The 15,483-nt window shown below is 38.7% G+C and overlaps 3 protein-coding genes across 5 annotated transcripts; 2 read left to right on the top strand and 1 right to left on the bottom strand.

Annotated features, from left to right (window-relative positions):
• The first annotated feature begins 1,613 nt into the window (after nucleotides 1–1,613).
• HGO (homogentisate 1,2-dioxygenase) lies at nucleotides 1,614–5,011 on the top strand. Its single transcript, XM_021978999.2, has 8 exons — nucleotides 1,614–2,212; nucleotides 2,353–2,432; nucleotides 2,721–2,888; nucleotides 3,054–3,229; nucleotides 3,362–3,431; nucleotides 3,562–3,716; nucleotides 3,892–3,975; nucleotides 4,428–5,011. Exons 1-8 carry the CDS (start codon nucleotides 1,752–1,754, stop codon nucleotides 4,650–4,652), a joined length of 1,419 nt encoding a protein of 472 aa, XP_021834691.2. The 5' UTR covers nucleotides 1,614–1,751; the 3' UTR covers nucleotides 4,653–5,011.
• Nucleotides 5,012–8,036: 3,025 nt separating this feature from the next.
• LOC110774444 (basic leucine zipper 34) lies at nucleotides 8,037–11,015 on the top strand. Of its 3 annotated transcripts, none has more exons than XM_088252233.1 (4): nucleotides 8,037–9,174; nucleotides 9,344–9,449; nucleotides 9,543–9,669; nucleotides 10,272–11,015. In XM_088252233.1, the coding sequence occupies exons 1-4, from the start codon at nucleotides 8,576–8,578 to the stop codon at nucleotides 10,457–10,459; spliced, it is 1,020 nt and encodes a 339-aa protein (XP_088108359.1). In that variant the 5' UTR covers nucleotides 8,037–8,575; the 3' UTR covers nucleotides 10,460–11,015. The 3 variants fall into 3 exon arrangements, with proteins under 3 accessions (XP_088108359.1, XP_021834671.1, XP_021834672.1); XM_021978979.2 differs by having other exon boundaries at nucleotides 8,039–9,174; nucleotides 9,356–9,449; XM_021978980.2 differs by having other exon boundaries at nucleotides 8,046–9,174; nucleotides 9,359–9,449.
• A 287-nt stretch (nucleotides 11,016–11,302) lies between these two features.
• Nucleotides 11,303–15,269, bottom strand: LOC110774460 (glutamate receptor 2.8-like). Its single transcript, XM_021978998.2, has 5 exons — nucleotides 14,863–15,269; nucleotides 12,824–14,076; nucleotides 12,421–12,733; nucleotides 11,913–12,310; nucleotides 11,303–11,796 (listed from the first exon to the last, which is right to left on the bottom strand). The coding sequence occupies exons 1-5, from the start codon at nucleotides 15,128–15,130 to the stop codon at nucleotides 11,404–11,406; spliced, it is 2,625 nt and encodes an 874-aa protein (XP_021834690.2). The 5' UTR covers nucleotides 15,131–15,269; the 3' UTR covers nucleotides 11,303–11,403.
• Nucleotides 15,270–15,483: the final 214 nt, after the last annotated feature.

The following is a 15,483-nucleotide window of genomic DNA, read 5'->3' on the forward strand; positions in this document are numbered from 1 at the left end:
AAAACAAATCCAAGAAGAACCTAACCAACAATCTCTTAGTTGATTAATAATTTTATTTATTTATTTTTGGTTGGAAAATCAAAATAACCTAATTTGTTATTTCCTTTAATTTTTATTTGGTTTTTTAAGAGTTAGGGTCCCTGAACTTTGTAACCACTTGAGCTTTAGTCCCTCAGCTTTCAAAATAGCTTCCATAGTCCCTCAACTCCACTTTCATTTGTAACAAAAATCCTTGACATTCTGTTACTTTTCTCCCTCAAAATAAGGGCAAATTGGTCATTTTAAGTATTTAGGAATAATAAAAAAAACCAACAGCCCAGCCTCCACCAGCGAAAATAATAGAGAATGTGATCTTTAAGAAGATACAAAAATAATAGAGAAGGTCGGAGTTTTCTCTACGGTACAAGAGAAACCAGGTGGCCGGAGCCGAGTGTGTGGCTAGAGCTGTGTGAGCGAGAGAGTGGGCAACGAGAGAGAGATGAATTTTTGTAGGGTTTCAGAATTACCTCATGTATTTGGTGTAACAATGTATTTATAGTGTTCTTGCCTTTTAGGGTTTTTTAGAGATGGAAAGATTGGATCAATTAGAGATTTAATGAAGATCAAATCCCTAATTTGTGCTATTATTCATATCTTACGTCTAAACAATTGACCAATTAAATGGAGTATAATTATTGACATACGAAATATTCTTATCATTCACGTGGCGCCTCGTGATTGATTGTCTAAATATTTGCTCCCACAAGCATAATCACACAAAACTATATTCAAGCGTTATAAATTCATGACTGTCATCCATAATGAAGTAAATAAATAAGATTAATCGCAGACCCATGCTCTAAATATCTGTTCTGGAAATCTCCATTTTTAACACTTATGAAAACTCAAATCTATACACCATGTTGGCTATGGTATTTACACTAGACTATAGGCTACTTACTTACTAAACAGCTTTGACCAAACATGTGCATAGCTAGCATGCATTATGCATATGAAACTATGAATCTTGCCTCAGATAGGCTCGCCTAGAGATGATTAAATTAGAGCAAATTAAGAAGCCAAACTAATCGTCATAACAGAAAATAAAGAAGAATAGGATTCGAACCTCTTCGTCAACCAGCTCGGACTTGTTCAAAGAACCTAGTGACCGCAAACGGCTCGAGCTTGGGCTTGTCCATGGAGAAGAGCACGAGCGGATGGTCCATATTGGCGACGGGCGGGTTAAGAATCTCGACGCCACCATCTCCTTGAGCTTAACGGCGCCACCATGTCCTTCAGGTTGGAGGTTGAGTTTACTTTCTTTTCTTTTTTTAAATTGTTTAATTTTTGAATTTAAATTCATTTAAAAAACAAAAAAATGACTAGGCTCTTACTTAAAAGGACTAATTTGCCTCTGATTTTGACGGAAAAAAGTAACAGAAGTTAGTCAAGGACTTCTGTTACAAAGGGAAGTGGAGTTGAGGGACTGTGGAAGCCATTTTGAAAGGTCCTGAAGGACTAAGCTCAAGCGAGTACAAAGTTCAGGGACCATAGCTCCTAAAAATCCATTTTTATTTTGTCCTAACATTGGCAATGATCCATGAATGTAGCTCCCTCCAAAAAATCCTTTCCCACTTCTCTATACGACTCTCCAACTGATGATGAGCATGTCGCGTCATCATCAGCTTTCTCCTCTTTCCCCAATCCAAAGTTTTATCCTTTCTTATATAATTGCAAGAAATTTCAATGCCAGCTGAAAATCGAACTCCACAATGGATGATCATCAGCAACCGGTCATCAAAACCAACGGCCCAGATTCATCCTCGCCCTCCTTCGCCGACCTCCAATACCAATCGGGCTTCCACAACCACTTCTCCTCGGAAGCTCTCCCCGGAGCTCTCCCCTACGGCCAGAGCAGCCCTCTCCTCTGCCCGTACGGCCTCTACGCCGAGCAAATCTCCGGCACCTCCTTCACTTCCCCTCGCAAGCTCAACCACCGGACATGGCTTTATCGCGTCAAGCCTTCAGTGACCCACGAGCCCTTCAAGCCGCTCGAGCCGAGCCACAGGAAGCTCGTCTCCGAGTTCACCGACTCGAACAGCTCCACCACGCCGACCCAGCTCCGGTGGAAGCCGGTTGATATACCCGAGACCCCCACAGACTTCGTTGAAGGGCTTTACACTGTGTGTGGTGCTGGGAGCTCGTTCCTCCGCCATGGTTTTGCTATTCACATGTAATTGGTACTCTTTGCTTTGCTACCCAAGTAGAGAACATGTGTATAAGCATGTAAAGGTGGAATTTTTTTAATTCATTTTTTGATCATTGATGGGAAGACTGAGGCTTTTTGTTTTTGTTTTGTTTGATTATGTGTAGGTACACTGCCAACAAATCAATGGATAATTGTGCATTTTGCAATGCTGATGGTGACTTCTTGATAGTTCCCCAAACTGGAAGTAAGTGATTGGTTAATGATAATTGTTAAAATGCAACTCATAATTTCTTTCACTATTGGGGTGCTTAGACTTTGATGTGGTTCTGTGCATTTTATTGTTCATGTCTTATTTTTTTTTTTTTCTGTTGGATTTGCTTTATTTTTTTTTTCCTCTTTTGAACTTTAATATTTGTTAATTCTATTTGAAAACTGAATTAATGGTCTTAGTTAATGGTCATTTTTCTGAGACTAAATTTGGGCTGTGTAATGATAAAGACATTCTTTGTCATGCTCTATTCTGGTTGTGCAGGGCTATGGATCACTACCGAATGCGGAAAATTGCAAATTTCTCCTGGTGAAATTGCTGTATTACCTCAAGGATTTCGTTTTGCAGTTGATCTGCCAGATGGCCCTTCACGTGGCTATGTGGCTGAGGTTTTCGGCACCCATTTTCAACTCCCTGATCTTGGACCAATAGGTAGGTACACCCTATGTCTTCATCTCCTTTTGTTCCAGTTGTCAGCAGTAAATGTATGAAGTGTAGAATAACTGTTGATAGAACTCAAATCATGTGATCTTGGCTACTATATTGAGTGTTTTCATTACCTGTAGGCAGTGAGAGTGTAATTTTGAATACATGTAGGAGCTAATGGTCTTGCTGCTCCAAGGGATTTTCTTGTTCCCATAGCTTGGTTCGAAGATAGTTACTGTCCAGGCTACATTATTATACAGAAATTTGGTGGGGAGCTTTTTACTGCAAAGCAAGAATTCTCTCCCTTCAATGTAGTTGCTTGGCATGGCAATTACGCTCCATATAAGGTGGGTGATATTGTTACTGTTGCCTTTTTGCTCATATGTTTAGTGTTGTTGCTCCCTTTTCTTTCTGTTTTGTTAATGATCATCTTTTGACTCAGGGGACCTGATTTGTAAAAAATCGTTATTTGTTTGCAGTATGATCTGACTACATTCTGCCCTTTCAACACTGTTTTATTTGATCATGGTGATCCATCAATCAATACAGGTAATATATAATGTGGCACTTCCTTTTTGTTTTTAATTTTTCCCAAACATTTTCTTTGAAAGATAATAATTTTCATCGTTAATAAAATTCTGTTAGTTATCGTGACTGATCTTGTGCAATTATGATGCAGTTTTGACAGCACCAACTGATAAACCTGGTGTTGCATTGCTTGATTTTGTTATTTTCCCTCCGCGATGGTTGGTTGCCGAACATACATTCCGACCTCCATACTACCATCGTAATTGTATGAGCGAATTTATGGGCCTTATTTACGGAGGATATGAGGTAATACCATGAAAATGTTGACTACTAAGTATCTTAAATATAAAATTTGCTAATTTCACTGTAAGTGTCTGAAGGAGCTCTATTGAACTTCTGCTTTCGAACTGAATTAGGGTTTGAGGGTTATCTGTATGTTAGACTCAGCACAAAAAAGTTAATACGTATTATTGTTTTGCAGGCGAAAGCTGATGGGTTTCTTCCAGGCGGTGCAAGCCTTCATAGCTGCATGACTCCCCATGGTCCTGATACCAAAACATATGAGGTATGCCTTTTTTATGCAACACAATAATACATAAAAGATGCTATTTATTTTCCATGTTTCAATTTTGAGCACATAGCTTAGTCTGTTATACTTTTCTCACTCCATTGTTTGAATTATAAAGTGGAGATGTCAGTTCCACCATGGATGGTTCATAGTTATATTCTTTTGATTGATACACAGACAAAAATAACAATATATTTTGGTTGATCACATTTCATAACTGGTTGTGTTCTCGTGAAGTGTTCCCACCTTTCTTCTACAGTAGGTTAATGCTTCGAAGTATTATGAAACGAAAGGCTTAATGTTCACTTAACTGATATGGTTGACTGGTTTTTAATTTTTCTGTTCCTTTCTGCTAATGGACTGGCTTCACACTTGTTTAGTTGGACAACACCCATAAGTGTTCAATGATCAGTCCTTGTTTAACACCATAATATATGTTGGATTGACAGGCTACCATTGCACGCGGAAATGAAGCAGGACCATCTAGAATTAGTGATACTTTGGCTTTCATGTTTGAATCTTGTTTGATCCCCAGAATATGCCCATGGGCTCTTGAGTCTCCCTTCATCGACAGTGATTATTACCAGTGTTGGATTGGTCTGCGATCGCATTTCACACGCGATGGGGCAAGTGCTAAAGATGGAGATATCCAGAATGGGGAGAACGAGGATTAGGGTGGAGACGGGCGTGACAATGTAGGCAGATGGAAACACTAAAGCGCCTATACAGAGACTGTAAGCAAACACATAAACCCTACTGTGTACATAGTACAATATAATATGAGCATGAGTGTTGGAAACACTAAAGCTCCTATACAGAGACTGTAAGCAAACACATAAACCCTACTGTGTACATTGTACAATATAATATGGGCATGAGTGTACCAATAACATGCTTATTTGTCTCAACTTTTGTATTGAAGCCTATAATACGATTGGGGCTTCTATCAAGTTTAGGAGATGCGAATAGATGTGGAAAATAGCATGTGGCAATTGATTGGGTTGAGATTTTAGATTGAAATTCCGTTTTAAAATGCCGTCTAAACTTGCATGATTTTGAAATCACAAAACAGTGAAACCTTGATAAAGAAGCCACCATAACCAGTACAAGTACCGTCATTGACGCTGCTGCCGCTGCAACCACGGGGACGGGCGGGACTTACCATATGGTGGGTTGTATGGGCTGTAGCTGAATCCCCTTATTAGCACCAGCAATACTAAAAACCTGGTTTGTCACTGCCGCTGCTACTTCTACTATTGTTGTAATTGCTTTCACCACCACTATGACCTCCATCGTTACCACTGTTGCCACCACCAACGTTACTGGCATTGCCATTATCTCCACCGCTCATGTTTATAAATTGATATTTTTAGAAAGAAAAATTAGAATTCCATAGAAATTCTATAGTTGATTTGATTGAAATCAAAAATTAAAAAAATTCAATACGAAAACTTGCAAATCCTAGGAAAAACCTTGGTGACTACCTCATCCAAACACTATGGATTTTCGTTTTTTTGCCTTTTTAAGTCTTAGGAAAAACTTGATCAAGCCAATGGGTTTAGTCCAACTAGTGGTCTCAGGTTCGAATTTCATGATGCCGTGTTAGTGTTTGTGGGAGAAACCCAATTCTCCTGAAATTTAGACTCTCATTTGTGCTAAAAATAACACTTGATCAAGTGCTTAACTAGCCTCTTGATGATAAAGGACCTAAATTGATTGGCCCTTCCCTTCTATCTCATTTGGGTCGAAAGGTGGTGGTGTGGAATATCCATAAATTGTTTTTTTTTTTTTGTCCAATGGAAAAAGACCCAAATGTTTGGTCTGGGGCCTTCTCTCTGTTCCGTGTGGAGCTCATCATTTGGGTTATGAGTTAAACCCAAATCCACATTTGGGTTGGGTCTGGGTTTGAGAAAAAAGCTATTTATTTCCGGTCAATTTTAGAGTTAAAAAGACCTTTTTCCTTCTGAGAAAGATTAAAAAGACCTACTTTTAAGACTCAAAGTGAATCTAAATAATCTATAAATGAAAATAAGTGAATCTAAATATAAATATTTGGAAAACAAACTCTAAATATAAATAAATTACTGAAAAAGTAACATAAAATGAAATGCTTAATCTTATGAACTGCCTAAAACTCTGATGTTAATAGTGGTCACTGGCCATGCGAGAAGGACTTATATGTTATGTTAGCACTGTTTTGCTATCCTTATTCAATCACGCTCTATCATCATGTAGAATTATTATTACGTGCAGTGGAACATGATTAATTGGAGATAACAAAACAGTGTTATTCCCGTGGTATACAAATTATTCTCATGGGGAGAACCTCCCCTTTCTTTCTTTATTTCTCTATCAATTATGTGTTCTTTTGGACATCTTTGTTGATGTGCTTACGCGTTCTTTTTTTTTTGGGGGGTCAATCATCACGATATATCAGCTGTTCTCAAATTTAAAGAAAATAAAAATAAAAAAATAAAAAAGAAAAGAAAGGAAGACAGGCAGGGGACCTCTTTGCTCCTCCCACGTGCAATAATGCCTTTGTATTCATATTTTGCACAGTTCTTCCCCTCTCCCCTTTCCTGTACGGTACTTCAACATTTTTGAGATCACAAAACTAAAATATAAATAAATAAATAAATAAATAAATAAATAGGCAGAGAAAAAGAGAGTTTTTATTTAGGAAATAATATTATTTTAGTTGTGTGAATATAGTAAGAGCAATGCACATGCAAACCACTAATCAACATTTATTCGTTTAATATAATAATTATACGTTAAATCATGGAATAAGCATCCTTTCTGTATGCGATGGGTGGATGTAATGTTAAACCCTACAAGCCATTGATACATTTGACTTTTTTTTTATAGATTTGACCAATAGAGGAAGAACAAATTAACATTATCAAGTGGTTGATTAGTGTAGATGGGGTCCACATTAGTGTGACAAACTTTTGGATCAAGTTCTTATACTCAACATGCGTTCTAACTTTTCCCCTAATCATTATTAGTGTCTCCTAAGTACTTTGATTAAAAAAACAACATAAATCTGCCAACATTAGACAATGGAAGATACCAAGAAACTTGTCAGGGAGAGAGAGAGAGAGAGAGAGAGACGCAAAAGGAACTCTCAAACCCACCCATGTGAGGTTGATTTGGGGACAAAGCAAGCATTGGTGGGCTCTTACTAGCAATTCACATGGGGGGAAGGAGGACATGATTCTTACAAGCTCTCTCCCTTTCCTTTCACAGCTCATCGCCTCTAAATTCCCACATCCTCCCCACTATACACTACTATCCAATATTTTTTTATATACATACCCAAGTAGGGGACTTTCTCCTATATATGTGAGTCTACCACACCAAGAAATACTTGTATATATACATGATATATAAAATAATTTACCAATTGAATGTAGAGATGAGCAAGCCAACATACATGGCCCTTTGATCATTATTGATCATGTTCCATTCTTTTCATTAGAGCAACAAGACTGGGAAACTTTTGTGTCTGATCGTAATACATTCATACAATGTTACTAATTCACGTGTCGTAAGTTTTCACATTTGTGAAAAATGAGTTTATATATTCCAATGTACACTATTAATAAGTGTACATATGATATAACATTAGTGAATTGACTTGTCACATATCTAGCAAAATTACAATCACACCGTATGACGGTGTTACGATCTCAACAAAATAAATACCAAGATCTCGGTCAATCGATGCTATAAGATAAGTAACAAATATGGGCCATAGATTTTCGCATCATTATTGTATCCAAGGATCAAAACCTCAATAATGTGACACAAGAAACTTGTACATATGTGTAATGGCAAGGGAAGTGATGTATATCCCATTTATGAGTCATTAAAATTAGGATACATATATATATATTGTAATAATATTATAATGAGGTTGAGGTGAGAGAGGGCAGGAAGAGGGGTCACATCGGCACGTGGAGGGCTGATTCCCTGAGTTAATAAACTAAGCAGAATGCTAGAGGGGATGACTTTCCAGTGAAACCCAATTTGTAGACCCACCTCAATGCTCCTTCAACCCCTTCCTTTCCCCTACCAGCTGTGCTAGCTGTCCCTAATCCCCACCCCCATGTGACCCACCTCCCCTCTCTCCAAAACCTCTGGGCCTTAAAAAATTGTCCCAAAAAATCCATAGACACACACCACAGAAGAGAGAGAGAGAAATAACATAAGTTTAAGAGAGAGAGAATTGCCAGTCATTATGATGATTATTGTGCATGTTGCTTCTGCTCCATCTGCTTCTGCTTCTGCTTCTGCTTCTGCTGCTGCCCATGTACTCTTGTTCAGTTCCCTTCAACATCTCTCTCTCTCCCTCTCATTACTGTTTTAGTGTGTGTGTGTTTTTTAGGAGCCCAAGATTTGCCCAAAAGATCAATTTTGCAGTTGTAAGTTGTTTGTTGAGTTGGTTGGTGTTGCCCTTCTTTATTTAATCTCTCTCTCTCTCTCTCTCTCTCTCTCTCTCTCTCTCATAAGTTAACACAAACACACACATTACCACATAACACACATATTTTGAGGGTGCCCTATATTTGGGAGGGGGGCACACATTGAGATAATGGCTCAATTACCACCTAAAATACCGAGCATGGCCCAAAATTGGCCATCGTTCCCTCACCAAAGGCTACCCACCATGGCCAATTTCATCCCCACCACCGCTACTTCCGCCGCGGTCCAGCCACCGTCGCAACCGCAATGTAACTGGATCGACGAGTTCCTCGATTTCTCCTCCGCCAGGCGTGGGGCCCACCGGAGGTCCGCGAGCGATTCCATAGCCTTCATGGAGTCCCCGTTGATATTGGACGAAGAATGCAGGAACCCGAGCGCCGCCATGATGCATCATGGATCCACCAACAACCTCTGCTTCGACAGGCTGGACGACGAGCAGCTCATGTCCATGTTCTCCGACGACATGTCTGTCACCGTCCCGCCTACCGTGTCGTCTTCGAACCCGTCAACGCCATCCGACCAGAACAGCAATAACGACGAGAATAATAACAACAACAACAACAGCAACAAGCCATTGATGGCTCATCAGGAGCAGCAGCACCCAAAAAGCGAGCCGGGAGAGGACGAAAGCTCATGCGAGGCAGACCCTCATGCTCAATCTCATCCGCCACCGCCAACCTCCCCAGCTGATCCCAAGAGGGTCAAAAGGTATTTTCACAACAATATAAATTACATATATATATAGCATTTCAATAAGTTTTCTGCACATGGTTTTGCATGCATGAATTGGACAATAACCCATTTTCACAATGACTTCAAATTTGGTAATTAAACACCAGATCTGTTACGTAAAATGAGATTTAACTTATAACCATAGCTATATATATAGCAGAATTTTGGCGAACCGGCAATCGGCTCAACGGTCTAGGGTCAGAAAGTTACAATACATTTCAGAGCTTGAACGCAGCGTTACAACATTACAGGTAGGTGCAAGATCAATTTGCTTTGCTTTTCTTTTCATTTTATTTTTAATTTTAATAATTATAAATTGCGTTTTAATTAATACGAAATTGCAGTCGGAGGTATCAGCACTGTCGCCAAGGGTGGCATTTCTAGACCACCAGAGGTTGATTCTGAATGTGGATAATAGTGCTTTGAAGCAAAGGATTGCTGCTTTGGCTCAAGATAAGCTTTTCAAAGATGGTAAGTAAGAGAGAGAGAGAGAGAGAGAGCTTCTTCTTTAATTTGATATGATTAACTTTAATAAACCATGTGTTTATGTAATTTAATTGCATATAGAAACCATGATTAGGTTAATCAGTTTCATCCAGACCCTTCATCTTCATCTTGCGGTGTAGCTTTTTCCCACTCGAGAACATATTCAAGAATTCATGGGAATTTTAGGAAAGTGCTTTCTTCCCTGTCACAGTCCACCTTCCACAATTGGAAAAGCCTTGATTTAGACCTTTAAATCCCGCAGACAAATTCAAACAAAAAGTGGCATATTTGTGTTTTCTACAGTATTATTCAGCCCTTTATTATTTATTTATTTTTTTGGCTACCTAATCTTATATTCTCATGCTTATCATTAGGATGTGGATAAATTTAAGAATATGCAAATCCCAAGATTTATTTCTATAGAAACAGAACTGAAGTCACAACATGATTTCTTCTCAAATCCCAAGATTAAAATTTTTTTTTGGTGGAATACGCGATAGTTTTTATTGATAAGTAAGACAGAAGTGTAATGCAATTCTATGTGCCGAAGCAGCATCATGATTTGGTTTTTTTTTTGTTTTTTTCAGCTCATCAAGAGGCACTAAAGAAGGAAATAGAGAGGTTAAGGCAGGTTTATCACCACCAGAGCGTAAAGAAGATGGGAAACCAAAACGCACAGCAGCAACAGCAGCATCAGCAGCATCAGCAGCAGCAGCAACCAAACCCAGATATCATGGTCTGTACGGATCACAATGAGCAGCAAATTCTGAATTGAGATGATATTATATTAAAAATAAAAAAAAAATAAAAAAAAATGCACAGTGGCATATAATGCTAACTTTGGCCTTACATTCACGTGATGTGTTTCCACTTGGTATGGCTTGTGTGGGAGTGGGACCCCTGACAAGGTTGTGTGAGATTAGAGGCTTTAACATGGACACGTGGACTGCTTGGATAGGGTGCTGAAAACATTTTTTATTTTATTTTCAGTAATCAATTCTTTTTGTTGGGAGGTTGGCCACTTGGCTTGGTTTTCTACTTTTTTTTTTTTTTTTTTCTTAATTTTCAGATTATTGTTTTTCAGATTTCTTTTTTTCTTTTTTAAATTTTTGGTGGGGATTTTTTTTTCCTTGGTGGGGAGGGAGGGATCCAATTACATTGGAGAAGAATTTGTCTAGGGTAGGAGTGACCATGTGTGAGTCTGATTGATGTATCTTTTTTCTGTGCTTTTTCTTTCCCCTCTGGACTAATAATGCGATATGCCATTTGTTTTATGTTATTTGATTCTTTTGGAAAGGAAATGTAAAAATTTATTTAACATTCAAAATGCATCTTGAATTGTTTACCAAATCTGCCAGCATACACCTACTCTTTCAATAAATTCTGTATTTAAAGGTGGGTGATATTTGTATTGTTCCTAGTAACATTATTTTAAGTTAGGGTCGTAAGACTAGATTGTAATTCGACTTGTTTAATTAATCGTATAAAATGACTCGACACTAATCAACCTTCTGTTGTGTCTTAAATTTGGATGAAGAAGTTCATGTCTTACATTATTGTAGAACTTAACTTGTATTTAGCTGAACAAGGAAATTAGAAATGAAGTAAGTCCAACAGATAATTAACGCATATTAAATTACTAATCGATTCCCGCGGTGCTTAATTAATTTCATGGCAATGGCCTCTATGTACAATGACTACATTTGACCAGATTGAAGATCAGTACTCAGTTGCATTTGGAGAATTTGTAGGAGTAGTTTGAGCAATATCACTCACTTTTCTTGAGAACCGCCCCCTTTGATTCCCCCAGTGTTTCATTACAGCCATCATCAACTTCCAGATAACATTGTGTTCAGACATGGACATGGAATTATAAGCACAAAAGATGTAGATGGCAAGAGCCATGGAGGATGTGCCTCCCGTGAAAACGAACAATACCCAGAAGTAACTGGGGCTGAGTCTAAGACTAAGACGTTCATCCTCTAGGTCCGTGTCCATGCACTTCTGAGAAGCAAGCATGTTTTGTTCTAGGTGTTGAAACGTTCCGTTTTCGGACACCTTCAGCATTGCTTGAGTTACACTAGGAAGCAACTGAGATCCCCTTGGAAATGCCTGCAGAACAAGCAAGAAACTTGATTAAATGATTAAATCCCACCATGCATTTTGTTGCAGAAATGTGTAGTTGCTCAAATGAGAAAAGCTTCTTTAGACTTAGATAGAAAATTTACAAATCCAAATCCCCCAACTTTGTATGTAGGTCCAGTCATGGTGAAGCTTTTGCAGTTTTCTGCAAGGAACACTTTTGCCAAAGGAAGGTCAAGAAAGAGGGCTGCAACTTCTCTTGTTCTGAGGGCTGGAGCGTACTCATCACCTCTGGAGAAGTTCTTGATGTTGTTGTGGCGGAAGTGCAAAACTTTCTCCAGATATTTCGAAATATATGATGCTCCAGCACAACCAACCATTGCATTGCTGTTTTGCAATGCAAAAACATCAACCACAGTCGGTTCAAGCTGCGGCAGAGTCAGCAAGCTGGTGAGCTTAGCGGTGTAAGTCTGCGTGATAACTAGAGCCATGAACAGCCACACGACCATTGTGATCCGTGACAGATTGCTATTCAACTTGTTCCCTTTGTTCAATCAGTGAAAGATAGATAATTAGTTGATGTTTTGAGATGAGTTTCAAAGTTAAAGCTTGTGGAGGAATTGTATGAAGGAAGGAAATGAGTTTTGTTCTTACCATTCATGGAGAAAAGAGTGCTGAAGGCTAACCAAATCAAGGTTCCTACTTGATTTGAGATGGAGCCTTTGAGTTCAGGGCAGTGGTTTCTCTCTATCAACCATATAACAAAGCCATTGTAGATACTTGTGGCTCCTATTAAAACCCACATGGCGTTTGTGAAAGGCTTTATGAATAACCATGCTTTCTCTCGTGTTCTTGAACGAACCGGTACTATCATTACCAGTCCGGATTCAGTGTAAGGCGCTGTGAATTCTGCATGCTGATATCGGTTGGCTAGTATCGATATACTACCAACTGCAGCGTCAAAGTTCTGCATCAATCCATTGAAAATTGGAAAAAACAAATTGTGATTAGTACCAGTTGTTGGACAATGTATATAATCCTGCAATCAACCTCTTACCTTTAAATGAATTTGCTCAACTAAAGCATCAAATGTGCCATCGAAGGGAAGAAAATTGTATGGCAAATGAAATGGCAGTTCTTGTCGAGTGGCTTTAAAGACATCAATTGCAAGTCCTTTATAAGAGAAGATGTTATTTCCCAAGTGATCTTGTTCCACTTCCACTTCTACATATTGTTTGAATGTTGCTGTGGTTGGAACACCAATTTTCAGTGGATTGGCAATTGTTGGTGGACTCCATCCTTTCGGCGTACCCTGAATCCCCCCTGGCCAAAAAACTTGCCCCAAAGCGTTCATGGAAGATTTAAATGCATCACTTCCAGCAATTGTCTCTGAGAAACCTCGTCCATCTGACCAGAAACCAAGTTCTATGTAGCTCTCTCCAATCACATTGATGATCTGAAATGTATGTGCTGGAGCTATTGTTTGACCAGTAAAATTAATCTTCCCGCTTAAGCCATCAACATCACTTTGCAAAATGTTTGATATAATTTGCTGCCTTCCCTGCTTCTTCTTGCTCATTGCAAGGGTCACTGTCCATGTTAAATCATAAGCCTGTGCTGCAAAAATGCTTGGTTCATGGTTGACCTCCTCAGGATGCTCTGAGCTAAATCGCTGGCGAAATTTATAGCGAAAATCCTGAAAACGGGACTCATTTTCAGGGAGGTAGCTCTTTACTCCAACAATTCCTTGCATTGAGGAGATGGTAGAGGCATTGAAGGAATGGATAAGGCTTGCAAAAGGATCCATAATGATCCATACGTAATCCTTTTCCATCATGTTCATTATTTTTGCCTTCTCAAATAGCTCAACTGCAACCGGCAATGACAAGTGGACCACAAACACTCTAAATTGGCTGCCCTTAAGCCTCTGAAGTTCCTCTGACAATGATGAAGAAGCAAAAGGCTGGATGGCAAAATAATGGCTAATTTCTGCACCTACTTCTTGGAGAGCATCAGATAGATGGCTTAGCACTGCTGGAGCTGAAAAGTCTTTGTCTTCATAGATTATGGTGACTTGATGCCACTCCCACCTTTGAACTATCGCTGCTATTGCTTCCATTTGCTTTAACTTGTTTGGTGAAGCTTGAACTAGAAAGGTGCACAGTTCTGTTGCCCACACTGGAGTTGCATCAGCTAAAGACATAATAGGAATGCGACTCTTACTTCCAATCTCAGCGACTAACGACACCTCTTCCCATGTTTGTGGACCGAGAATTGCTTGCACTTGATCCGTATTGATAAGACTTCTGGCTGCAATTTGATCAATGTAATGGCATTGAAATTTTATATTTCTTGCTTTTGCACGCACAACTTCCAGGAATTAGTAATAGCAATAGTACTCTGGGGAGTATCAGTATTTCTAGCTACTTGGTAAAGATTTTAGCAGCAGAATGGTTAAACTAAGAAGATACCATTAAGTTCCAAGTATGTCATACAAAAATGTGTCAAAATTGAATTTATACGTTTTTCGTTGTACAGGATATCCTGAGTCCGAAATCAATATTAGTGTATCAGAAGACTTGTTGTGTCACAGAAGCAGTGCAATGGCATTTGGATTGTGGGGAATTTGAAAACCAAGAAACAATAAGCTCTCTTAGATAAATTAGATGGATTAGCAGCTTCACCTGTCAAAGCTATGGCTAATGCAGCAGCAGGGAGAGTTGCGCTGGTCCTTCCAGCCAGCGCAAGAAGTGGTGAAACTGAATTAGGATGCAATACCATTTATGAACCATAATATTTTATTTAAAATTGTAATTTTTTCAATTTATAAACTGATCAAAAGAATTTGATTGTCAACTTTGGCTTGCCCCAAGACTTGTCTTTGTCATAGAACAATACAGTGTGTGATCCTCTTCAGTTTTATATTTTCAACCAAGAAAAATGGATGTCCTTACATGATCTTGTTATTTAAGTTATGGTTCTAATTGTCTGCTTTTGTTTTATAAACAAACATGTTTTGTGAGACAGTTGTCATATTATATACACAAATTTCTGCTCAAAACACAGCTTACAAGTGAGGAGAAAAAAATAAGGTACCTGCAAGAGCAGCCTGCAGGGGGTCCCCTTGAGAGTTTCTGATCTTCAAATCCAAACGCCGATTGCTTTTGTTAAGGAAATCCTCCACCGCGATCTGCATCGCAACGCTCTCTTCTTTGCCAATTCGAGAACTGTTATCCACAATGGCACCTAGTATGCCCATGAAACCATCATCCTTTGTTGTGTCACTAATTCCATCAACTATCAAAATTTGTTTAAGTAGTAAAACGAAGGCCATGAAGGACAGAAAAGCTGAAAAGTTGTCCATTCTGTGCAAATATGGCAATCAATGGCTGTGTTTGTTTTCCTGTTTATAAGAAATAGAATTGGTCTCATATTCTTAAAAACAGTATTCAAATGACTCCCTTCGTTTTCTTGGGTCCTAGTCAATGCAAGGAATTGTATTTCCTGTCTTTTGTTGGGTCCTAGTCTCTGCATAATGTATGGTGTTCAGCAATTATGGTTCACTTTCCTGGTAATGTATCAACTCAAATGGTCCTTCAATTTTACACGAGTTGTATTTTTATCCCTTAACTAAATTATTCATTCAAATGGTGTCTCAACTTTTTATTATTCGGTGAACTGGTATTACCGTTTAATTTTCTATCAAAATTTAATCAT

This window comes from Prunus avium, chromosome 4 (assembly GCF_965620075.1).
Source record: "Prunus avium chromosome 4, drPruAviu1.hap1.1, whole genome shotgun sequence".
In the NCBI taxonomy this organism is placed as follows: Eukaryota; Viridiplantae; Streptophyta; class Magnoliopsida; order Rosales; family Rosaceae; genus Prunus; species Prunus avium.

Excerpts from the sequence above, each read along its gene's own strand:
- HGO (XM_021978999.2), top strand. The coding sequence starts at position 1,752 with ATGGATGATCATCAGCAACCGGTCATCAAAACCAACGGCCCAGATTCA. Across the intron at positions 3,432-3,561 it reads TGATCCATCAATCAATACAG|TTTTGACAGCACCAACTGAT; the intron begins GTAATATATAAT and ends ATTATGATGCAG. Across the intron at positions 3,976-4,427 it reads CTGATACCAAAACATATGAG|GCTACCATTGCACGCGGAAA; the intron begins GTATGCCTTTTT and ends TTGGATTGACAG.
- LOC110774444 (XM_088252233.1), top strand. The coding sequence starts at position 8,576 with ATGGCTCAATTACCACCTAAAATACCGAGCATGGCCCAAAATTGGCCA. Across the intron at positions 9,175-9,343 it reads GATCCCAAGAGGGTCAAAAG|CTATATATATAGCAGAATTT; the intron begins GTATTTTCACAA and ends TTATAACCATAG. Across the intron at positions 9,450-9,542 it reads GCAGCGTTACAACATTACAG|TCGGAGGTATCAGCACTGTC; the intron begins GTAGGTGCAAGA and ends ACGAAATTGCAG.
- LOC110774460 (XM_021978998.2), bottom strand. The coding sequence starts at position 15,130 with ATGGACAACTTTTCAGCTTTTCTGTCCTTCATGGCCTTCGTTTTACTA. Across the intron at positions 14,077-14,862 it reads CCTGCAGGCTGCTCTTGCAG|CCAGAAGTCTTATCAATACG; the intron begins GTACCTTATTTT and ends ATCAAATTGCAG. Across the intron at positions 12,734-12,823 it reads TTGAGCAAATTCATTTAAAG|AACTTTGACGCTGCAGTTGG; the intron begins GTAAGAGGTTGA and ends GGATTGATGCAG.